The sequence below is a fragment of the Peromyscus maniculatus genome, chromosome 4 (assembly GCF_049852395.1).
Source record: "Peromyscus maniculatus bairdii isolate BWxNUB_F1_BW_parent chromosome 4, HU_Pman_BW_mat_3.1, whole genome shotgun sequence".
Taxonomy (NCBI): domain Eukaryota; kingdom Metazoa; phylum Chordata; class Mammalia; order Rodentia; family Cricetidae; genus Peromyscus; species Peromyscus maniculatus.
The window spans coordinates 11417879-11441530 of NC_134855.1; the positions used below are offsets into that span (position 1 = coordinate 11417879).

Here is a 23652-nt window from a genome sequence, read left to right on the forward strand (position 1 = left end):
CCCCTGCCCTCGGCTACCGTTTGCCTGGAGGAAGCGTGCCGTTTGGATTTTGCTTTTTTAAAAAAGACGATCTTGATTCAGATTCCAACAGCCTCGCGTTTCTTCTGTGCCAAAGGGGCCCTCAGGCCGTTCTTCTACCTTTTGGCTCTCCCCAACTTGGCGCGCCCTCCTCCCATTCCTCCCTGACACTCCCACCACCACCCCCCCTCGGCTCGGCTGCTCGGCGCGGTGCTGCAGAAGACGCGTTGAACCCTTTTGGATGTAATGCGCAGAGGAGGTTGGCCCAGAGCTCCCGGGCTCCCCCAAGGCTGAACTCCGTCCAAGGTGCCCACAGGCTCCCTGCCCGCCTTCCCCATGCCAGCCCGCAGCTAGGGGCAGGGGCAGCGGCGGCTGGGGTTGGGGGTGGGTGGGGAGCTTTTGGGGAGGACAGGTCGCAGTTTGGCTATGGAAGGCTCCAATGGCTTTGGGATTGACTCCATTCTCTCCCACCGAGCGGGCAGCCCCGCCCTTCCCAAGGGGGACCCCTTGCTTGGGGACTGCCGCTCACCCCTGGAGCTGAGTCCGCGCTCAGAGAGCAGCAGCGACTGCTCTTCGCCAGCCTCGCCGGGAAGAGACTGTCTGGAGACCAGTACCTCGCGGCCCGGTGCGGCATCTGGCCCAGGTTTGGACTCTCACCTGCAGCCGGGGCAGCTTTCAGCCCCAGCCCAGTCGCGAACCGTCACCTCCTCCTTTCTGATCAGGGACATCCTTGCTGACTGCAAACCTCTCGCGGCCTGTGCACCCTACTCTAGCAGCGGGCAGCCTGCAGCCCCTGAGCCTGGGGGCCGCCTTGCGGCCAAGGCCGGGGAGGACTTTCGCGATAAGCTGGACAAAAGTGTCAGCAGCGCCTCGTCGGACTCTGAATACAAAGGTAAGAAAACAAGGTGAAAACGGGATATGGGTGTTTCTAAAAAGTGACATTTAGAACTTGAGAGCACACTTGGAGACAGGCACATAGTCATCTCAGGGGTCCCCCAGGCCCAGGCTGAGAGTTGGTCTTCTCTCGACCTCTTTGCCAGCCCCAAGGTTGGACCCTGGAGCAACAAGGAGTTGTTCAGTGTGTGTGGCCGGGAGAAGTGTGTGAGGCTGAGGGAGACAGTGTGTGTAAGGGAGAGCAAGCTCTACCAGATGCACAAAGCTAACTTTCTAAGTTGCAGATGGGGCCACAACTCCTCCACCAGTTGTGCTGGTGGACAGGAAGCTCACCTTCTGAGGTTCCCGGGAGGAAGGCTTGCAACAATGCAAAGCTTGGAGGGTGCCGTTTTGTCAGAGTGGAAGCCTGGCAGAAAATTCCTGCCAGAGCCCTTAGTACAGTAAGAATCTTCTGGCTTTTCATCTGAATTTCCCAACAAGAGGAGAAAGTGGGCCTCCCCACCCATTGGGGAGTGTAGTCTTAGGCCAGTCAGCCTGCAAATGAAGAGATCAATTTGGAGAAGGAACAGGCAGCCTAGCCAGCTGGCTGGAACAGGTTCTGAGGTCCAGTGGAAGGGGAAGGACCCCACATCCACACAGCTGCACTCTCTCTCTCTCTCTGAGTCGGGTCTTAAGTAGTGATCACCAAGCTGTGTTGAAGACCTAGAGATTCCTGAGTAGCAGGTCCAGTTACCCCCACTTTCACTTTGGGGATCTTTGTGGTGGCTCCCTTTTCATTCTGTCTTAACTACGGAGCTGAGGTGGTATTAAAAAGAAAGGCGGAAGGACGAGAAGAAAAAAGATCAGAGGGGAGGGGGAAAGAAGCAAGCGTTCTTTAGTCTTGTTTCTTATCTTTAGGCTCCACCCTGACTTTAGCTGTTTATTAGGTCCAGGGGTATAAGGTTCTTCAGGAAGAAGTTAAGTGGCAGAGGCCCTGGGTGTCAGAGGGAGCAGGGATGGAACTCTATGCCAACCAGCTGAAAACCAGGACCTGCTGCTGGAGACGCCTCCTGGTTTTGTAACTATTACAATTGACTCCCAAAACCCCTTCCTTGAACCAACACTTTGTTCTGCCTGTATCTCCTGGTATCCATTTGTGCTAAATTTCACAACTATTTAGTTAGATTCACTTAATCTTCCTCCCAATCAATTCCTTTGAGGGGAGACCTGGACTCCAAACTGAAACCACTCAGCGTCCACACCTCATCTCTCTCTTCTTCCCCCAGTGGAAATGCCTAGGCCTCCTTCAACCAGGCCATGGACCCATCATCTCTAGAAAGCCCACAGTTCCAACTACAGCACCCAGGAAGAGGGAAATTTGGCCCCAGCAGCCCCCCACCTGTTTAGAGAGGCAAAGAGAACTCACCTTGGAGAAAGGTGTGTGAGTGGAAGGCAGATATAATGTATCACATTGTGTGTGTGTGTGTGTGTGTGTGTGTGTGTGTGTGTGTGTGTGTATTTTATTCCTACCTAGCTTCATTAGAACTAAGGTTAGAGCAAAGAGCAGTCGGGTCCAGCCCTGCCTGTACGAACAGTTGCCTCCTTTTATGTTTTTGCCCCTAAGCAGGATTTTGAGGAGAGATTCCATTTCGTTTAAGATAATTGGAATATCAATTTTCTTCTCCTGTCCCTGATGATATCTGAGCAGGGAGATGACGAGAGAGCCGAGAGCCGGCTGTCTACGTATCACTTAAACAGGTTTGGAGCGCAGGATGCTGTAGAAAGTTCCAGCCACCTCTAGGCACAGGCGGTTGCTTTTGCACTTAAAACTCTCTGAAGTGCAAAGTGTGTGTGTGTGTGTATGTGTGTGTGTGTGTGTGTGTGTGTGTACATTGGCAGAGCAAAGCCAGGTCTAGCACATTTCTCAAACGGGAGTGGGAGTGACTTTTGCAGAGTTAGGAAGCTGGTTTGAGAAACAGACGCAGGAACCAGGTACCACCACAGCCTAGCCACAGGAATACTCCAAGGATGAGATGAGGAAGGGGTGGGGACAGGCCAGTCCCATCAGTTTCTGGCGTGAAAGGTTCCTTAAACAGTATTTACTGAAGTTGGAACAAAGCTTTGGAAGTAAGGCAGGTGGCCACGGCACATTGGCTGGAGCCCGGGCTCTAGGAGAAACCAGACCAGAGCTCCACTCCCCACAGGAAGGGTCTCCAGCCATCAGGCTCTAGACTAGTGGGATGCAGGTCAAAGTCTGAGAAATGGACACAAGGTAGACAGACAGTCAGACTGAACTGGGGAGGCGAGAGTCCTAAAGGCTCCAGCAGAGTCAGGAAAAGACTAAAGTTAAAAAAAAAAAAAAAAAGTGGCTGGCCATCCCACCAGAATGGGGCGTTGTTATAAGTAATCCAAGTAATTAGGGGAGGGTAAAGTAAGATTTCTGCAATATCAAGTTTGAAGTTTGAACAAGGATAAGCTTTAGGCTTTCCAGGGAGAAAACTCATCTTTATCTCTGAGAACCCTTCCCAGCGGAGGCAGAAGGCTGAAGACCGTCTGGGGCAGTTATTCCAGGACTCTGTGCCCACGGGTGCTGGGGCTCCAGGCTCCCTCCCTGCCGGGAAGCCCTGCCTTTCCGGCTGAAAAGCCTCCCTCCCCAGTGGCTCAATTAACCGGATTATTGTTTCCTACAGAGAGGAATCACCTCGCATTCAGCTGAACCCTGTCATGGCAAATGCCACGCACAATGAAACTCACTATAAAAGAAAATAAAGAAAGCAGGGGGTAGGGTGGGCGGGAGGCCCAGCCTAAAGGGTTATTTTGGGAGAAGGGGACTATTCCGTTCCAATCTCGTCTTAAGAGAAGGCGATGAGATGCCAGACTCTTTCGATTAAATGTTTTCTGTTAAGTCAACCCCAACGAAAGTAGAGGAAAATGAACTAATCCAGTTCTGTCCGGTCCACGGTGGACCTCAGGAGCGGGGAACAGATAGCCATTTGCCGACCGAAGGCTGCCCACAGGATCGTTACGCCGGTGGGGTGGGAGCCACAGTGGGCACAACGAAGCCCCTACCTCGGTGACACACACAGCCCTTCGTGCCCAGGGACGATGAGTCTCTCTCCCCGCGCTTGGCGCTCGCAGACACCGGCACCCTGCCGACCTTCCACCCGCATAGTTCGGAAGTGGCCTAGGAATCGATCTACCACTACAGATTCTTGGCTAACCCGGAGTCAGTGAGATGTGGGCACTATTATCTGCTCTTCGGGACGAGGGGGTGCTGAGGAGCGAATAGGGTTTTGTTTCTCCATGCGGGTTTTGCGCCCAAACGCGGAGTCCACCACCCAAAAACCCGTTCTCGGCCAGTGGCAGACGAGGCCAGTCTGCCCCGAGGCTGACCTTCTTTCTCCCTGTGTTTGTGTGGGGTGGGTGGGAGGTTGAGTTTCTTCAGGGAGCTGCCAGCGGCTCTGCCCCCGGGCACTTCCTAACACCATTTCCTCCTCACTCGCAGTTCACACCCTTCTGAGGGCAGGGAATCCTGGCACCGAAGCGAAGCGTCCCTGAGCGCTTGGTGCTTCGGAAACCCAGAGGTCTGTGCCTTGGGGAGTGGGGAGTGGGACACGAGGGCGCAAGCACTACGGAGCCCTGACATGCCTTCTGTGTCTCCGCAGTGAAGGAGGAGGGTGACCGCGAGATATCCAGCTCTAGGGACAGTCCCCCTGTGCGCCTGAAAAAGCCACGGAAAGCGCGCACCGCCTTCACTGACCATCAGCTGGCGCAGCTGGAGCGTAGCTTCGAGAGGCAGAAATACCTGAGTGTGCAAGACCGCATGGAGCTGGCTGCCTCGCTCAACCTCACTGACACGCAGGTCAAAACCTGGTACCAGAACCGCAGGTGAGGTTTGGCTGCAGGACGGTCGGTCGGGGCCTTGGGTCCCTCCCTTGGGTCGCTCCCATTCTGTAAAAGTAGGGAAACCGAGGCTCTGAGAAAAGACCTTGCCCTAAGCCCCACAGTGAGTGACAGAAAGGCCACTAGACTGGCATCCAAGACAGGTGAACTGGCACAGAGGCTAATAGAGATTCAAGCCCTGCTCCACCTCAGCCTAAGTCACCATGGAACCAGGCCTAGGCTAGGTTTTGAGGCCTCTGGGCTCTTCAGATGGAAGGCCCAAGCCACGAAGGGAGAGTGGCAGTCCAAGTCTCCAGAAAAACAGAGAGGTCGGTCCTGAGGTGGTTGTACTAGGGATCAGTGGCCTCGTAGCGTAGCATTTACAGCCAAGAAAGGGCTCTCCTTACCCCAGCTCCTCTGGGAGAGCAAGACTGGGAAATTGGTATTAGGACACTGGTCTTGAACCTACTTCTTAACCTCCTTGTTGGGCATTCATAGGATTTAAACACACCGGTAAGATACACGTGCACAGATATGTCAGTCTGCATAGTGACACACTCTCCCACATACTTAGCAGAGGCAGGAATGGTGCCTTCCATAAACAAGCCTCAGAACACACAGCCCCATTAATAATAAATACCGATTACGGCTTCAGGCATCAATAATTAAGGCTCGTTGCAGTAATTACACAATTATGACGATGAGGAATTATTCGGGGGAGGGGAACAGGGCTGGTGTGACTGAGCCCACCTCATGGAACCCAGGCAGGCATGCCCAGCCTCGCCCCAGGTGAGTGCAGAGCCTTGGGTTTCACTTCCTCACATCTGCCTTGCCCTAGGCCTCCCAACTTCTGGGCCAGAGGGATTTGGGACTAGCTAGCCCCGGGCCTCAAACTTAGGTGGCCTGAGTATGGTCAGAGAGAAAGGGCGTGCATTCCTCCAGAGAAATCTCTGCTTGGAGTCCCCTAGGCCTCTGGGGCTACCCTCCTGGGGGTTGGCTACCCAGTAGCCAGCTCCGCCACCCTCTCTGTCACTACAGTGTCATTAGGCCTCCTCAGGGGAAGCACATCCAGAGGGTACCCGACCTGTGAGTTTGTATGTGCACTTTGGAGTCAGACAGTCTGGCTTGGAGCAGGGGCTCTGCTTGCCCCTTGCAGATGATCATGAAAACTGGCTCACAGGGCAAGGTTTTAATCTGTAAAATGGGGACAACAGTCATGTAAAGCCAGTGGAAGATGGGATGATGCATGATGCATTTGACTTGGGAATCCATTATTTATTAACGAATTAGCATGCTCCCTGTTGGCCACCCCGTGGCTCTCTGTGCCAATCACTAGGAAGGGGCAAGGGTTGTGGAGTGTCCTAATCCTGATCCCTTCCTCTGCCTTGATTTCGGTTTCCAGGACTAAATGGAAGCGACAGACAGCCGTGGGGCTGGAGCTGCTGGCGGAGGCAGGCAATTACTCGGCGCTCCAGAGAATGTTCCCGTCGCCTTATTTCTACCCTCAGAGTCTCGTTTCCAACCTGGACCCGGGTGCCGCGCTCTATCTCTACCGCGGCCCCAGTGCGCCACCGCCTGCCCTCCAGAGACCTCTGGTGCCCCGCATCCTTATCCACGGACTCCAGGGCGCCAGCGAGCCGCCCCCGCCGCTGCCCCCGCTGCCTGGCGTCCTCCCGCGCGCCGCGCAGCCTCGGTGAGGCGCCCTCTTGCCCCTAGCCGTGCTCCGGGGCCCCCCAGCTCAGACTGGGCGCGGGTCCCTCCCGTCGCCCCGGGGCAGGGCTGCCCGGCTCCCCGCAGTGCCGCAACCTAGTGTCCCCGAGGGGGATAAATCCACTGAGGCTACCCCTTCGCTGCGTCCTCTCTCCTGGCTGCTCCACCCCAGAGCCACTTCCACCTGCCGGATGTACATACGCGCCCCTGCCCACCTCCCACCCAACCCCAAGTCCCTGCGGGCTTCCCTAAGTGCTCCCTGTCCCCTCAGCAGCAGGTAAGGACGCCGGTGACTGGCTCTCTCCGGTGCCCCAGCCTCGGGTTCACCCTTCTCCCCGCGCCTCTGCGGGACAGGGTGGGAGTGCTGTACGGAGCTTCCCCCTCCCATCTCCTTTATTCTTCCTGAGCCCCGGGCTAGCGGCAGAGCTGTACATACAGTGTGCAAAGTGTATATGAAGTTATTTATTCGTGACAGTGTCCGTGAATCAGTGAGTCTGTGGCCTGTGCCCTCCCCGTCCTGGGTGGGGCAGGAAGGGGCCGAGAGGGCTTGCCCATGCATCCGGGCCCCCCAGCCCCCTTCCCTTCCACCCAGGTCCCGGGGCACCCAGGCCTCTTGGGTTCTCTTTTTTAATGTGGAAATAAACTTCTTACAAATGACCAGGCGCCTGTCCGCGCTACCGTCCGTTGGTCCCCGCTCAGGCCCTCTCCCACCCCTTCCTTCATAAGAAACTTCGGCATCTTTCACTACATTTCCTTCCATTCACAAAAAGTAAAGTTTTCTCTCCCTCTTGCCCCGTTGTTCCACGGTTCCTGGGTGCTATGGTCATACGCAGGAGACACCAGGAGACCCCGGCTGGACTTTCAGGGCTCTCCCGGTTTCCACATCGAGGCGAGCCTGTAGCTCTTGGCCTCCCCACCTGACTCGCCCTGCTTCCACACGGGCACCACGGGCGAGGCCAGCGCCTGGCCTGCCTCTGCTGCGTGGCAGACCACGAAGCTCTCACTGAGCCGACTCATCTGGCTCAGACTAGGGCGCCGGCAGCTGGTGACCGGCCCGGGCGCGGGGCAGACAGATGGACTCCGAAGCCGCTCCCTGTTGCCCCACCCTCCTCGGCCCGGCGCCCTCCGCTCTGGCTACCCGCAGCTCATAGTCTCTAATGCCTGGTAGGACCCCACGGGCCTTCGCGAGCTTGACGCCCCATCAGGCAACCCCTTTGCCCGATCCGTCATCTACCCCCCATCCCCTTTGCCCTGGGAGAAATAGGAGCTGGGTAGGGGGCAGATCACACCACCCGCCTCTGGCTCTGAGATCTCAGGGGAGTCAGACTCCAGATCACGTTCAAAGGGCCAAGGTCACCTCCTGACCTCGTTCGGTCTCCCGGGATATGGGCGCAGGTGCTGCCCTCCCCCACACCACCTGCAGCACACCGAACAAGATGGAAGAAATGCCGGGAAGTTTGGATGCTTGCAAGCAAAAGTAACCTCCCAGCATTTCTGGCCCAACTGTTCTGGGAGAGAACCTGGCAGTGGAGGGAGGGGGCGCATTCAGAAAGTAACCCCCCCTCCTCCCGGCAACCACAGCCAGTTCGGCTACTGTTTCCTCCCCACCCCCCAGCATCCTCACACCCAGGCTTTTCTTTTCTGGGATGGTGGGGGTATTATTCTAATTTTGCAAAATGCACAGCAGCTAATTAAGTCAAGGAGCCCCTCGGCTTTCAAGTTCTTTTGCATGTGAATGCGGGTTGGTAAATCCCTCGATCTGGCTGTGGTGGGGTGTGAGGGGGGACTGTCCCCAACTCAGGGTTAATGAAGTGGGAAAGGAGTCTCTCATAGCCTCCTGCAAACAAAACCCCCCAAGCAACAAACCCTGCCCAAATCCTACACGGATTGACTTAAACCCAGGGGATAAGTGCTTTAAATTAATCTCATTGAATAAGAATGAGACCAAACAAAACTCTTTAAAATCATATTAAAAATCTATCAAAGGACAACTTGCGGCGGTGTGCTTTTCATTTTGTGAGAGTGGAGGAGGCAGGCTGGAGCAGCCACCCTCACATTTACACAGTGCAGTGTAAACCGCAGACACATTCTGACTATGTAATTGTCCTTGTACCGCAGAGGCCATTTCATATCTTACATTAATGAAGAACAAGGCTTCCCTACAAGTTTATAATTACAATATTTTAAATTGTCCTGCACATCCCGTCTGTAATAACTCCACAACCTCTGCAGTGAGGTGGGCTTGAGTCTCCCATCCATTTACAAGGCCAAATTGGTTTCTCTGTTCCTAACTCAGGGGCTGGGTGCCCTCATTTAAAACAGAAAAAAAAAAAATGACCATGAGAGACCCCCATGGACCAAACAATAGGCAGGCCCTGAAACACACTCTCTCTTCTAAATCTGGACTCCCTCCAAAGGGCAGGGGCAACCAAGTTTGAAGAGGTTGGCTTTTCTAGCTGGCCCTGAGCTACGAGGCTTTTGGAACCTGGGCTTCTTTTCCTTTCTTTCTTTCTTTCTTTTTTTAAATTGGGGGCACTACCCCAACAACTTGGCTTTATAGTTTTCTGTGGTCTAGCAGACTGATAAAGTTTGATGGTCATGGAGGCAAACAGGAAAGGCCTGTTAATCACTTCTCGATCAGGGAAACTTGTCGCTGCAAAGGTCTGAAGTTCCCATCGCTGGGAGTGGCTTCTGCTGCCTGTGAAGTGCTGGACCCAGCCATTGGCAGCTTAGACTCACTTGCACTGTGAGGCCCATTGCCCCTTCTCTCCTGTGCCAGGGAGGAGAGAAATCAAAGCGGCCCTCTGACTCTCAGAACCGTCCTCAGCTGGGCTCTGCTTGGCCCCGGCTCCTGTGGGAGTGGAGGACACCATGATGTCTACTGCAGACAGCTGCTCAAGGGCTCCCTGCCCTCCAGTGGTGGCTCTTCACAAGATGGACAGCAGTGGACTGCAAATGGGGAAGGCTCTGGACCCCAAAACAAGCATCTACAGCCACAGCACCCCCTTTGCTGTCTGAATCTCCTGAGACTTTAATATGGTAACCAGGCTGATTTGAGAGAATGCCAAGTCCGGGACCCTACAAAAAGGTATGATTAAAAATACACACAAAATCAGACTATGTACACTGGAATTAGGCTAACATTGTGTCCATCTGATACCTGGGATGTACATCCTATCAAGATCCATAAGAGATTCATTTGAAGGTTATTTAAACTGAGAGAACATTAACCCTAAATCTGCCAAGTCTGTCTCCTGATGACTGGGTACTCTGTTACCTAAGCACCAAGTCCACCAGCATCTTTAACAAGACACCCTTGCTAGTCAGAAAAATACACGTGTACATTACAATTTTAGGGTCAGTCATTTAGAAGGTCTCAGCACGCCTCACGGCCCTGCGGCTGAGCTGTTAGGGCCTGTTGCTGGGAGGCAGACACAGGTTTCTATGTGGCCATGCCTGATTACAGGCACTAATCCTGTTTTCACACAGCTGGGTGACTCCTCATAGTCTCAGTCCTCATTTCCCTTCAAAAGCATGCACGGGAGTCCTTACAAACCCAAAGAAAGGTGGCCGATTTGTCCAGTCAGTTCACACCTGCTGCAGCTGCAGAGCATCCTCACAAACATCACCAGCAGGCTCTGAGTCTGCGACTGCCAGTCCTGGCAAGGCCATGCTCCCCGCACAGGGTTTTTTTCCCCTAGTGTTGGTGTTAACTGATCCTCCACCCTGCCTGCTCTCAGGAGAGGAGCAAAGTGGCACTACAGTACTTGCCCTAGGGCTTCAGAGGGCCAGGGTGGGCTGGGCACACAGGAACCTGAACAGAGCACACTGAGCTTTTTAACCCTTTCTCTCCTGAGTCCTCTGTAATGTCCAAATCTTACATTTATTGGGAAATCAATACGCTCCAGGGGTCCTCTTTCAAGCCTCCCAGAAACACAATGGTGTGTGGGGGTTCTGGGTCTAGGTCACAACACAAAGACCTCAGACCTCGAAGAGAAGACAGGCTCCGATGGGAAAAGGCGAGCTCGGGTGCTAGTGCCTTTTGACTTCAAAGGCAGATAATAAAAAGGCAACAGTCAGTCAATTAGCCCAGAGAGAGCTAGTCTTCTGTGGACATGAAAGGGGAGGCGATGCACATGGCACTATGCTGTGCTTATGGAAGAAAGCAGTGTTTTTGACCCAAAGCGAAAGCTCTCTCGGTCCTTCCTCACAGAACATGCAGACACTAAGAAAATAGCTATTCAACAAACACTTTATCCTTTTGTACAAGTTCAGTTCCAGTTTTTAACATTCCATCTGACAACACTCATGCAATACATGTATGGCAGCTTCATCTGGCGAGCTCGCCAGGAGCCACACTCTTCCAGGCTGATACACAGGATGTTTTGCTGTCCCTGTGCACAATCTTGCAAGAGGCCAGAGCAAAGGCAGGTGACTGTCTAGCACTGGCTCCTGCCTGCTGGTTTCCATCAGGGCTCCTCCTCCAACAGGTCTGTGTTCACGAAGTTTCCCTGATAAGAACAGGACATCAATCTAAAGCCACAGGGCCTGTCGATCTACCCTGACCTGGTCCTGTAGAGAGATTAAAAACCAAAAGAAGCTGGCTGGTTGGTGGTGAGCTTCTGGATGTAGGAGCAGCTTCATTCTCTCCGCGGCCTGGCCTTGCTGGGTACCACCTGAAAGCCCCGCTGTTTGCCTTGCTTGCCACCCTTGGAGCCGCCAGCCTCCAGCCCACTTGAGTATTCGGAGTGCAGGACTTCAGCGAGCACAAGGTGGTGCTTATTCCGGATCTTCCTCCGAGGGTCAGGCCTGAGAACAGAACAGCAAAGGGGAAGACTTTAGTGTTTTTCTTTCTTTCCCATTTGGAAGGAGGCTGACAGCAGCGGGCTGTGAGACCAGGAGGCTGACATTTTTGTATTAGCAGAAGAGCAATCTCTTCAGTAGCACTTGTTTTGATATTCTATGCACCAGAAGATTAGATACGGTGCTGACAGATTTTCATAACGGTGGCAAAATATCATGGCATTTTTAAAAGTGAGGCTTTGTTCTGTGTTGTTTTTATGGGGGGGGGGAGTGTACACTCTCCTTCTGATGGCAAATGAGCTGTACGAGACAGCAGTTTGCCTGCGGATGGGAAAGCCCGCAGAAACCCGACAGTGCAAAACAGATAGCAGCAAAGCTTCCATGTGCAGGGCCTCAGGGATGAACCCTTGAGGGCAGACTGTGGGCACAGTGCCCTGCTAGGCCAGACTAGAAGGCAGGAATCTACACAGACTCCTTAGCACTCACTAAAGAGTGCAAAACACCCTGATCCTGCAAAACACAAGCCCGAGTGCCTTCTGAGCAGCCACACAGACCTCTGAAGAAGAAGGGGGCAGGAAGAAGCTCCTTCCCGGTCTTGACCCACAAAGTGCCAAAGCCTGATATCAGGTTCAGTAGGGAAGCCCAGGAACTTCAGGAAAGACAGCAGTCTCACCACTTGACCAGAATAGGAAACATGTAGAAATTCAATCATATACTGAAGAGAGAGAATGGAACCATGAGGATAAAACACACCAACTCAGAGGTAATGACCAATAAGTCCATACTGGCTTTCTGGCAAGTCCTTCAGCACCCCACATGACAGTGACCCAGGAAAACTCAGTATAAGGAGCTCAAAATAGGCCACTGGCTCTAACTTGACAGCATGTTCTGTGCTGTGGTAGACAGAGACTGGACAAAATAAACAGGAGTCCTTTAAAATCCAAGAATTAGACACAACCAACACTGTGCTATGAGCCTTATTAGGAAGGTTGAAGATCCCATTATAATGAAGGTGAAGCCATTTATAATCCCACCCAGAGCACAGGGTTGCAGTTATAAGGTCCTGTTTTTTTTTTTTTTTTTTTTTTTTTTTTTTTTTTCAAGAGGAAGAGTCAACCTTGCTAGGAAAAAAAATTTGAGGGAAGGGTGTGTCAGCAATGATATTTAAGGTTGGACGTTTATTCAGCACATATGCTGGGGCAAGGCCCAAGACCACTAGCATCACACAGGGAAGCAGTCCCTGCATTCGTATTATCCTCATTTTACAGGTAGGCACAGTGGTCTGGAGGGTGAGAACTTGCTAAGGCCATGTGGCTGTAGATGTAGGTTTGAAGCACCAGCCAGCCAGATACTACTGTGGGAACCATGATCAGAGTTATAGAGGGGAAACCAAGGCCTGCAGACTGGAAACTGCTGCCTGTTTTTGTTTTTGTTTTTGTTTTCCTTGCAAGAGGAAGAATCAACTTGGAGTAGAGGCAGAGGCAGGTTCTACTTACAGTGCCCTCCCATTTCCTAAGGAGCAGTACTGTTGACCTGGACTTCTCATATGGACTGCTACGTCCCTGGTCAGGTCTGAGCTCCAGGCCTGTGCGTACAGACAGGCTGTGGTGGCTGGGCCCTGACTTGTTTCACAGCAAAGGCCGCAACTTCCTGCACTTGTAGTTTAGTTTTAGTCAGGTTACCTGACAGACAGAGCTAAAGGTTCTGACAGGAAGGACACTTTCTCTTCCCTCTTGTTTGAAGGAGGTGCTCACAATGTGTATCATTTTAAATATAACAACCTGAGTTTCAAGATACGCAAAATTTCAGTCAAAATATTCTCCCCAGCAAAAGTGCATGCTCCTGCCATCACTGCAGACAACAGTAACCAGAGTCTCATCTGGTGACTGATACCTTAACTATCTACAGAGCAGGTGCAGGCTGTGGGAAGCAGCACAGAGCATCATACCCACGCCTTCAGCTGCCCAATGCAGACACCTCCATAGACAACACCTCCCACAAGGGCCCCTTGCAATGCCCTAGGACACATCGGTCCACAGACAGAGAGCTGGGTGGGAGGTAAGCCCTGGGGCCACACTGCCAGACCGACTCTGGAAAGTGTGGCTTGGTGGCAGTGATGCTTCACAGGCAGAGGTTATCCCACTCATGTTCCTCGTCACACCTTTTAGACATCTCATGCAAACCCAGCAGCACACAAGCTGCTACACATTCCAACTCAGGCCACTCGTAGGTAGACACCCCTGCAGGGCCTCAGTGCTGTCGCAAAAGGATGCCAACAAGATGCACTTCGCCCACAGCCAGCTCCCAATTTCCTCCTTTGTTCTTAGGCCCACAGCTGAGAAAGTACAGTACAGATGGGAAGGTGAACCCCTCTAAACCCAAGCATGCATCCGGCATTCATGCCTACTGACAAGCTGCCGTTCTCCCAGAATTCTGCCAACTTTCTAGCCCTCCTAATACCTGGACCCTCTGACTCAGGCCTCCACTGTGGAAATCTTGTGGTTACCAAGCAACAGACCAGTTTATCTAACTGCAGGGAACTCCCTCACAGTGAAGGCTGAAGACCCTGTTCTCCAGGCTGGATTATTCAGCAGGACAGGCAGATGCCACTTACTGCTAGTAAGGCAGTCAACCTAACTGGTAATCACTGCCACCAAGACCCCTGAAGGAGGACTGCACAGTGCTCTCAATGTCATCTGCAAACTCAGCAGTCAGTCTCCTGGGCAAACAGCAATGGAGCCCATAGCTTTGCTCACACCGTTCTTTTGTAGAACAGAACTTATTATTTTCATTCATTCATTCTTTTATTTATTTTTTGAGCCAGGGTTTCTCTGTGTAATAGAGCCTTGGCTGTCCTGAAACTCATTCTGTAGACCAGGCTGGCCTTGAACTCACAGAGATCCGCCTGCCTCTGCCTCTTGAGTGCTGGGATTAAAGGTGTGCACCATCACGCCTGGCTAAGGACAGGAAAAGACATGTTTTAAATCTATTATTATTATTATTATTATTATTATTTTATTTTTTAAATAGCTTTAGGGCCACACACAGCAAAGTCTTTATAAGATTCTAAAACCACTCAAACATACCTTCTTATTGATGGATACTACTTGAACTCCATCTTGGTTTTACGATGCCTTAAGGCAACTATTTCTTCTCAAGAATCACCCATAACATTCAACAGTAAATCCAAGCTAATCTTAGACTGTGAATTTCTGAGTAACTTCTGGCTTCTACTTTCTAGTTTTTAAAATGGGTATGTATTCCTTTAATAATGAGGGGGGAAATCAGCATATCCTCTTTATAGGAAACAAACTGTAATTTGATTTCTACTTATGAAAACTCCACTGCCTTCTGGCCTTCTGCTATTGTACTGCAATTAAGATAGCTCAAAGGATCAATTTTTCCCTTCCAACTGCTTTCTAATCTAGAAGATTCTGAGCGTATGTATACAATTCAGAAGGCAGTGATGACCTCTGGCTGACTGTAAGTTTCTCCATTGTGCCTGGCTAACTTGGGGAGGAAATGGCCGTAAATCATCAAGGATTCTGTTGGCTTTCAGATGACAGGAAGAGAAGGGAGTGCCTTCCTGAAGGGGCATGCCACCTAACATCCGACCTGATGGCAAGGAAAGGCGACATAACTGTTTGGGCAGAGATGTTGGTGGCAGGCTGGCCACTCAAGGGTGCATCTTTGAGTCTCAGGACCCAGCTAAGTTCAGTCTCTGTCTTAGCGGGCACCGCAACAGCAGACACAATAGCAGAAGTCAGTCCTACATACGCACGGTGTGCTGGCTACTGTCTTGTCAGCCTGATGAAGGATGCAGTCACCTGGGAAGAGGGAACCTCACTCAATCAAGAACATGCTTCCATACAGATTGGCCTGTGGGGCAATTTCTTGATTAATGATTGATGTGGGAAGGGCCAGCTCGCTGTGGGTGATGCCACCCCAGGCAGGTGACCCTGGGTGGTATGAGAAGCCAGTCAGTAAGCAGCCCCCTTCATGGTTTCTGCTTCACTTCTTGACTCTAGATTCCCTCCTTGTTCCTGCTCTGACACCCCTTAGAGATGGACTACAAGCTGTGAGCTGAAATAAACCCTTTCCTCTCCAAGTTGCTTTTGCTCACAGTATTTATCACAGCAATAGAAATCTAACTAAGACACATGAACATTTGGCATTCATCAGAGAATAAGGCTATCAAGGAACTGAACAGAACTTAGTCCTCGGCTAGGGGCAGGCACAATGTCAGGAGTGTCAAGTGGGGAACTGGTAAATGTCTGCAGACAGTAGGACTCGTGCTCCATGTGGGAGAGGACAGAGCTCCTACCTGGTGACTCAGGCAAGAGCTGCACCAGAACCCTTCAGTGGTAGGGACTTCCTTAGCCCAGGTGGCCAGGCTGAGGAGCGGGCAGAGGGGAAGAGCCTGCTGGCAGTGGTCGGAACCCCAGCTCTGGCACTCACCTAGCTGACAACCTGAAGTCAGCCACAAGTTCAGAAAGGGCCTGAGCATAGGGAACAAGCAGCAGCAGCATGGAAGAGTAATGGTGTTATTTCAGTCCTCCGTAAAAATGTTATGGATTAAGCATATGAAAAACTGCTATGGTGAGATTCTGGGAATACCAAAATTAAGCTGTTTGGGGCAGAATCTTGGGCCCACATCCAGGGCTCAGCCCTCTGGGCCTCTCCTGTCTAACACATGTCTGTGACCTGGGTGATACTCTAAGTCTACTTATCACATTTACAGAGAGATGACGGCATACCCACAATTCTCTATAGGATCAAAAGGACGGGTTCAGGTGATCTTCAAGGACAGTTATGAGGCCCTGACCCTGAAAGGGGAAAGGAACTCTTTTGTGTGCAATCATCTAGCCAAGCTGGTCAGATCTGACCTGGACTTGAAAGGCCTAGTTGGATTCCAGCTCCACCATGCTGACAGCAGTGTGGCTTCAGGCAGCCTCATCTGCAGCCACAAGAGCATGAAAGCAGATCACTCATGGCAGAGGGCCAGTGCCTGGCTGTGAGTGGACACTGAGTCACAGTTCCTACGACACTTACCATGAGCTATACCACCAGAAGTGCCCGCCCGGGCACCTGTGTTAGGTAGTCTCTACTGTATGTGGGAATGGTTCTCATGAACCAGATGAATAAGTGTTGACTATTAGTAGAAATAATATGGGGAAGTGGAAGGGGGAAGAGATAACGGGCCACCATCTGATATCTGACTGGTGACACCAGCACCTCATCCATCTTTCTTTCTTCCTTTCTTCCTTTCTCCCTTCCTTCCTTCTTTCTTTTTCTTTTTGTGATTCCATTTTTTTAATGCATGTTAGATAAGTAAAAAACAAAGTATTTATATTAGGCATTATTTCTAGTCAGAATGAGAAATAATACCTCATGTTTCTATATGCAAATGGTACATACACAGCATTGGAGTCTCAGAGAGAGCCACTGGTGGAAACCTTGGCCTATTTTTGGGAACTCTAACGGTGTGCTGGGGCCACTATGGAGTGGGCATCCCTGAAAGTGGCAAGCTGCTGAAACATAGTGCTTTTACTAAAGTACAGGCCACACAAATCATCAGAAGGTGTTCAAACAAAGAGGAAGGCCAGGCCAGGGTGGATCAGGAGTGGGATGGGGGAAGAGAAACAAGCCTTTTCTGGCCACTTTACACTGCACTGGAGGCCAGGCGCTCACAATCCCACACACTAGGTGACAACCTCCTGCCCTTCCCACTTTACAGAGGCTGTCACCAAGGCTGGGACTACTCAGGAAGGGCCAACTCCAGAACCAGGGCTTTTTTGTATGGCACTTCCTACCTCTGCACCCAGAGAAACTGACACCACTGCAGAGCCAGAACTTACCACAAGTATCTCTTTACAAGCCTGCTGTCGGCTACCCCACAAGCAGAGCCATAAATCCCACCCTAGGGCTCAACACTTAGATGGTGTGAAACTCCGTTCTTCTACATACAACCTTGTCTCCTGCCCTAAGTCCATTTCTTTAGTTACACAAAGAATGATCTCCTCACATAAAACAAAAACCCCCTTGGGCTAGAAAGATGGCTTCCTGGGCAAAGGCGCTTGCCATGAAAGCCTGCTGACCTGGATCTGATCAGGTATGCCCTGAACCCATACACAGTGGAAGGAGAGAACCAACATCACGGAGATGTCTTCTGATCTCCACATGCATACTTTAGCGCACGCGCGCACATACACACACACATACACACATATACTATGCGCATATACACATAGTATAGTCCCCTTTACAGGGTTATGTACTTGTTACAAGATGACTCTAGAAACAATCGACACTCCAGCAGAACACGTAAGGATACAGAGAGGGGAGTAGCTTAGCCTGAGCTCTAGTTTCTCATTTGGTCACAGTGTCTGGGGGATCTCCATAGGATAATGTACATGAGAGAACCAGCTTGGCAGAGAGCATGCGTCCTCTGGAGAGATGACCAGCTGCTGTCAAACAACTCACATTTCACATGCTGGGTATGGCACACTGGTGATGTCAGAGGCTGCTTCTCAATGCCCCTCCGCCCCTTCAGCTTTTTGAAACAGGGCCTCTCTGCATAGCCCTGGCTGTCCTTGAACTCACAGCCTCTTCCCAGCCACTGCACCCAGCAGCACGCCTCTTCTCGATGGTCAACAAGCTAATCCTGTTTTTGGACTGCTACTTGTAAGAGTTCAGGGCCAGAATAAAGGCAACATTTGAAAAAGACTTGGAGACATTTCACACGGGTCAAAACCAGAGGGGAAGGCCTTGGTATCTAGAGAATAGATGGAGGGTAGGCTGGAGTATGACCCCACCCCACCCCCACTTCAGAGGTGGCTCAGCAGGAGTAGGGCCCGCTTAAGAGAAATCAGGTCTCACAGGAGGGGTTTTGGGGTGAGAAAAACTAAACTGTGGGTAGCAGGGGAGAGCTAGCGGCTACCATGTTCTTTCTTGACTTTCCAAATGACAGGAGCTAGGTACTCTCCTGTAGCATGCATGCTGCCTTGTCTGGTGTGGCCAGTTTGCAGGGCCAGCTTCTAATTCCAGTGCTTGGATGACTCTAGTAGCAAACATTACCATCTCCAATACCCTCCCAGGAGAGGCTGCCTGGGCTCCTGTTCTTTGTTATCGCCCGAACTGTGTGACAGAAAGCATGTCCGATGGCTCCTGCTGTCTGCAGGTGACTCAGGTGTGGAGGAAGCTCAAGGTCACTGTGAATTCCCTCTAATCGCCTCATTAGCCGGTGGGGATGAGGGTGAGTTTGTTCCACAAGGAGGCAGAAAGCTGGTAATTGCACAATGCCAGATTAAAAAAAAAATAGTGGTAGAAACAAAAGGGCAGATGTAAAGGTTGTGTGTGCAGAACCATAATTACCCCAGAGTCCAGGGCAGCAGGGTAGACAGTACTAGAGCTGTAGAGAGGAGGGCCCACATGGGCAGTCCATTTGGACAGGCCTGTGAACATACTGTGAGCTTCTGACAGGTAGGCTCAGTGCCCTGTGCAGTTAGAGTTCTGTCTAGAAGAACCCAGTCACTCATTTAGCCACTTTCTTCTTCTTTTTCAATTGTATGTGCATTAGTGTTTGGCCTTGGGTTTCAGATCCCCTGGAACTGGAACTACAGACAGTTGTGAGCTGCCATGTGGGTGCTAGGAATTGAACCTGGGTCTTCTGAAAGAGCAACAAGTGCTCTTAACTGATGAGTCACCTCCCCAGCCTCTCAATCACCTTCTTGATGACTTCAAGATTACTGCCTAGCTAAAGGCCCTTTCCTCCCAGTTCTGTGGCAAAGACACTAAGGGCACCCTTTCCAGTCCCCAAGTCAAGTCTGTAGTCACCTCTATGTCACTCTCTGTGACTGAACTGTGGTCTTTAGGGTGGGACCTGGACACCTGGTTTTCACAGTACTCCTCAGCAGACTTTAGAAATAAATTCTGTTGTCCCATCCATGTCCAGCTGTCTCCACAGCTCTTGCTGGTGGTCTTACTTCTCTCTGGTCCTCAAGTAAGACTGAGTTCTGGCTTTAGATGAATGGGTAGAAGACAGTGATGGAAGCCTGCTCTCTTCCACATTCTCACCGGGGAAGCCAGAGAGACAGAGGGGAAGCTGAGCCAGGCTGATTTTGCTGGAGACTTTATACAATAATGAGGTAGTCTAGTCTCACTCTTCTCCACATAGAAGGGCTGCCACCTGACATACAGAGCTCTGAAAAATGGCTCCTCCAGGTAGGGTTGGTCATCTTCACAGTTCACTAAATAATGACCTAGTTCACCTCCCTTCATAGTAGAACAATTCCTTTTCTCTTCCCTCAGAGTTCCAGAATGATTCCACTCATTAAATCCAAAGTATTTCCTTTGTACCTATCGTGTGCCTGTTGGGCGCACAGTGAACATGAACCTGATGGGGTTTCTGTTGAGGCACTTCAAAAGACATCAGCCACACACACATCCCACACATAAGTATGACTGTATCACTGTGTCAGAACAAGTGAGGACATCTATCTGCTCCAGTGGGTCTGAGAGGAGAGGGGGAGAGCCCAGGCCAGGCTCAGGCCTAGGTGTTCAGAGTGAAAGCAGGATGTCAGTTGAGGCTGAGAGGCCACCAGGACCCATTAGGGAAGCAGGCACTAAGCAACAGGATGTCACCAAAAAGGTTCTAAGCCAGGGCTGGTTAAAGAGTATGAGTGGGCTGCCTGCACAGCAGTGGCACAGGGGCATGGAAAGAGAGCATCCAGGAGCTCAGAAGTCAGCAGCCAAGAGTCCATCTTCATGAACACAGAGTTCTGGAAGTCAAGGGAAGAGATGGAGTTAAGGAGACCCAAGGGACCAAGGCTGTGTGTTACAGGATGGACCAGGAGAGCACCAACTCAGGTGCAGCAGACACACATGGAGAAAGCCTTGTGCTTCCAAGTGCGGCTGTGCCCAGGCTCTCATCTCACATTTGGCCAATCTGTTTTTTGTAGAATAACTGGCTCAAAGAAATTGAGAAAAATTTCACAGTGGGCAGGATTCCAGGTTTTCCTTCAGCTAATTAAGTGATATTAGGGAGGTTGTAAATGCCACGTAAAAATTGGCAGCAAGCTGCTCCTAATGATGAGGATATTGCTTCCCAGGGTGATGCAGCTGCAGCTTCTTAGTGCTCATCTTCAGGGGACCTGATTCTGCTTTCAAGGTTGTTCCAGAGTGCTGGAAGGTTGCAGCTACTTCCACACATACTCCGGTCCTCAGTCCCAGAACTACTCTGATACTGGAGGCCAGCAGAAGGGCTAGACAGTCAAAGGCCAGCGTCATAGTAGCTAAGTATTTGTGTCTACTATGACACCATGAAGCCCAAGTGACTGCCTTCAGGAGGCAGATGAACTGAGGTACAGAGAGGCCGTTGCTTGCCTAAAGGCACACAAGCCTGCAAGTGACTTAGCTAACCTGCAGTGTGACACTCGGACACACTTAGGAGGCAAGGGGGGGGGGGGCAAGGAAGACAGCTAATGGGAACACACAGAACCAACGTCTCAAGCTCCCACACAGTAGCACAGGGTGAGCATTTACTGGATGTTTACAATGACACACTGGCACAGTGAAGGCTGTTGTGCCCCCACGCCAGAGCTTGCAAGGTCTCTGTTGTGAGCTCTAGGGACGAGGCATTTGTGCTGATTCAGGTAGGGGCAAGTCTCTCTACAAGGAATTGCCTGCCGTGTGTGATTTCCATAAGGATGTTTACTTATTTTGAGAACTGAAAGACTTGTAGGGCTTTAGAAGTGTGGAGGTTAAATGTTTGGCTGTGCTGGTCTGGTCCGGCAGAGCCAGCCCTCAGCAAGCTCTTCTCCCCAACCAAGCACCGCCACATCTAGGAATCTTACCTTACCACATCTAGAATGCTTACTTGGTTTGAAAAAATGGAAACTACTAGGTAAAATAAAATCACTTAAGAACAGTTAACAACTGAGATTGCCATCCCTCTATTAATTTTAAAGGAGGTGAGCAGAGAGCAGGGGCAGAGATTGGATTCTGATGATGCTATCACTGATGACCACACTGGAGGGGACAGCAGAAGCTGGAGAACTGTCTTGGGAAAGTGGTGCTGAGTGTATGGAATAATTCACACAAGGTGGGTGATTTAGAAACTGCACATTCACATTCCCACACTGTCAGTGACACCAGCTTTGTTATTTTGGAACCATTTCCCACCAAGTGAGAAGGAATCATGGTCCTAACAATGCATGTCCCTGGACTCACCTCACTCGTGTGTACCTAGACAAACACCCTGGCCAGTAGTCCAACTGTCCTTGCACAGCAGATAGGCCCCGGTCCCCATGTCTCCAGGGAAGATGGCAATTTTAGAGGACTATGTTACCAGTTTTGCTTCCTGGGAACTGCTGTTTTTGTGAGGAATGTTGCTGAGGGGCCATTCAATATTTTACCAACAGCACCTGTATACATGTACATGTGGATGTTTGGGGTGGGGGCTGTTTTGACAGGTTTGTGTGTAGGTGCCAGAAAAGGTTTTGTGACTATGACTGTATTCCCATGTGTAGAGAGATGTTTACTGTTCCCTCTCAGAATTGAGGGTGGGGAAGCTGACAGAGACCTGAATATTGAGATTTCATTGGAGATGTTACTTATTTTCTTGTTCTGAAAAGTGGCTGTGTAAAAGGAGAGAGGTTGTGTACACAAAAGACAAAATCCCTTTGCTACTGCACAGGAGTGCCCTGACCAGCCTTGACCAGCACCCAAGTTTCCTGTGTGAGGATGACAGGCTCGCCGCAGCCGGCTGGACTTCGCTAGCAGACACCATGGTCTGTGCACAGCCTGTAATTATTCCTTCTGGCAGTGAAAACCAAAAGTTGGGAGCAGAGCCCTTGAGGACCTGGTGCCACTACTGCACTCATCTGCACGTGACAGAAGGAACCCGTTCTCTTTCTTGACAGGCAGATTTCAGAGAGGACGTTCAACTCAGAACAATAATCATGGCCACAGCAGGCCCAATTCTTTGTACCTTATAGGGTTTAATGGACTTTTCTTTCCAGTCCTCAAAAAGCAGCAACTGGCATTTGCTTGAGTCCTGACAGAAAAGTACGGACAATCTGTCAGGTTCTCTCTGCCACTCACCCTGGCCACAATTAAACGGTTCATGCGCAGATTAGCTGCAAAATCATCCTCTTCCAGGAGTGACGACACGTTCCCAAATACAAAAAGGTACCCACTGTCTCTCCAGTGCCCGTCTGTGTTAGAAAGTCAGGGGCGGGGTGCATGGTGAGAAAGGCCTTCAGAAGAAAGGCCTAACAACAGAAAAGGCTGTTCCAGAGTGGTGACATGGTAAGAACATAAAGCCGTATAGCCACCCAGAGTAATCCTGTGACACACTGCTGTCACTCACTGCCTGGCTCCCTGCTGCGCCAGCCAGACATCAAAGGCCGCCCCATACCATCTTACATGCTCTTTAGCAGCTAATCAGCCCATTCTTCCCTGAATAAAGCCCTGTTCAATCAGCGGCTCACAGGGGTATAGTGGTCTTGGTGCCCATCTGCTTGCTAGGGTCAGCTGAGACATGAGGTGGCAGTCGCTCTCTCCCTAGTGGCTTCTCAAGGTAAGGTCAATGCTGCCACTAAGTCATTTACTTCCCAGGACCCCATGAGATGGGAGCTGGAAGTGAAGTCTGGGTCCCCCGACTCTGAGACCACTATCCTACGCTGGGCAGCCTCTCAGCCCTCTGAAGCCAGGTGCTGATTAACCAAGCTAGTGAGGCAGTGTGTGCTTCCCGGTGAAAAGAGCAGGACAGACTTCGTGGGAACAGCCCCAAAGCACAAGGCTGCCTAACCTCCATGTCAGGGCAGGAATATGGTAGCATCTGCAACTATTATTGTGCTGTAGGTACCCAGAGCATTCAAGGAGTCTACACCAAAACCTGGGTAAGGGAAGAAAAGTCTCTATACTCCAACACGTACTTATTCACTGTGTTTTCCCATACAGGTCACCCAATGAGGTGCCCCTACCTCAAGACCCCCTACAGAGCACTCTCAGGGTCTCCAGGGCTCTGGCTATGGTGTGAAGCTGGGCCTGCTGCTGCTGAAAGAATATCATTCCTTAAGGAGAGAAAGGAGACCATACAGACAGTTTGAGAGCAAGTATTAACAGCACTGTGGGGTTAGACTCAGGGACAAGCTTAGTCCCTGACTGCAGGGACTCAGGACAACTGACCTCACCCTGAGATTCCTTTTACAAGGATCCTTTGGACAGACCAATCTTGCACCCAGATGTGTGTTTTCTGGGGGAAGGGGAAGCGTCTGGCTTTTGCCTCTGTACGACTCAGCACCAAGGTGCATCAGCACCACAGACAGCTGCAGTTTGGGTAGAGGCAGCTCTTCTAAATCT

General features: G+C 51.1%; 2 protein-coding genes and 1 long non-coding RNA gene across 4 annotated transcripts in view; 2 read left to right on the forward strand and 1 right to left on the reverse strand.

Moving 5' to 3' along the window:
• The first annotated feature begins 414 nt into the window (after positions 1-414).
• Barhl1 (BarH like homeobox 1) lies at positions 415-6570 on the forward strand. The gene is made up of 3 exons (XM_042275030.2): positions 415-910; positions 4557-4779; positions 6176-6570. The coding sequence occupies exons 1-3, from the start codon at positions 445-447 to the stop codon at positions 6468-6470; spliced, it is 984 nt and encodes a 327-aa protein (XP_042130964.1). The 5' UTR covers positions 415-444; the 3' UTR covers positions 6471-6570.
• Positions 6571-10717: 4147 nt separating this feature from the next.
• Ddx31 (DEAD-box helicase 31) overlaps positions 10718-23652 on the reverse strand; it is a 68529-nt gene continuing 55594 nt past the window's right edge. For both annotated transcript variants that reach the window (XM_006983368.4, XM_042275028.2), the window contains one exon: positions 10718-11292. In XM_006983368.4, coding sequence (XP_006983430.2) covers positions 11124-11292 — 169 coding nt within the window. In that variant the 3' untranslated portion in view covers positions 10718-11123. The remainder of the gene's footprint in view (positions 11293-23652) is intronic.
• LOC121828608 (uncharacterized) lies at positions 20653-23517 on the forward strand. Its single transcript, XR_013050424.1, has 3 exons — positions 20653-20817; positions 21255-21388; positions 23251-23517. It is a non-coding gene; the product is annotated as an uncharacterized LOC121828608 (long non-coding RNA).

Bases quoted from the DNA above. Each gene is read 5' to 3' on its own strand.
- Barhl1 (XM_042275030.2), top strand. From the start codon at position 445: ATGGAAGGCTCCAATGGCTTTGGGATTGACTCCATTCTCTCCCACCGA. The intron at 911-4,556 runs GTAAGAAAACAA...GTGTCTCCGCAG, and splicing joins GTCGGACTCTGAATACAAAG to TGAAGGAGGAGGGTGACCGC. The intron at 4,780-6,175 runs GTGAGGTTTGGC...TTCGGTTTCCAG, and splicing joins ACCTGGTACCAGAACCGCAG to GACTAAATGGAAGCGACAGA.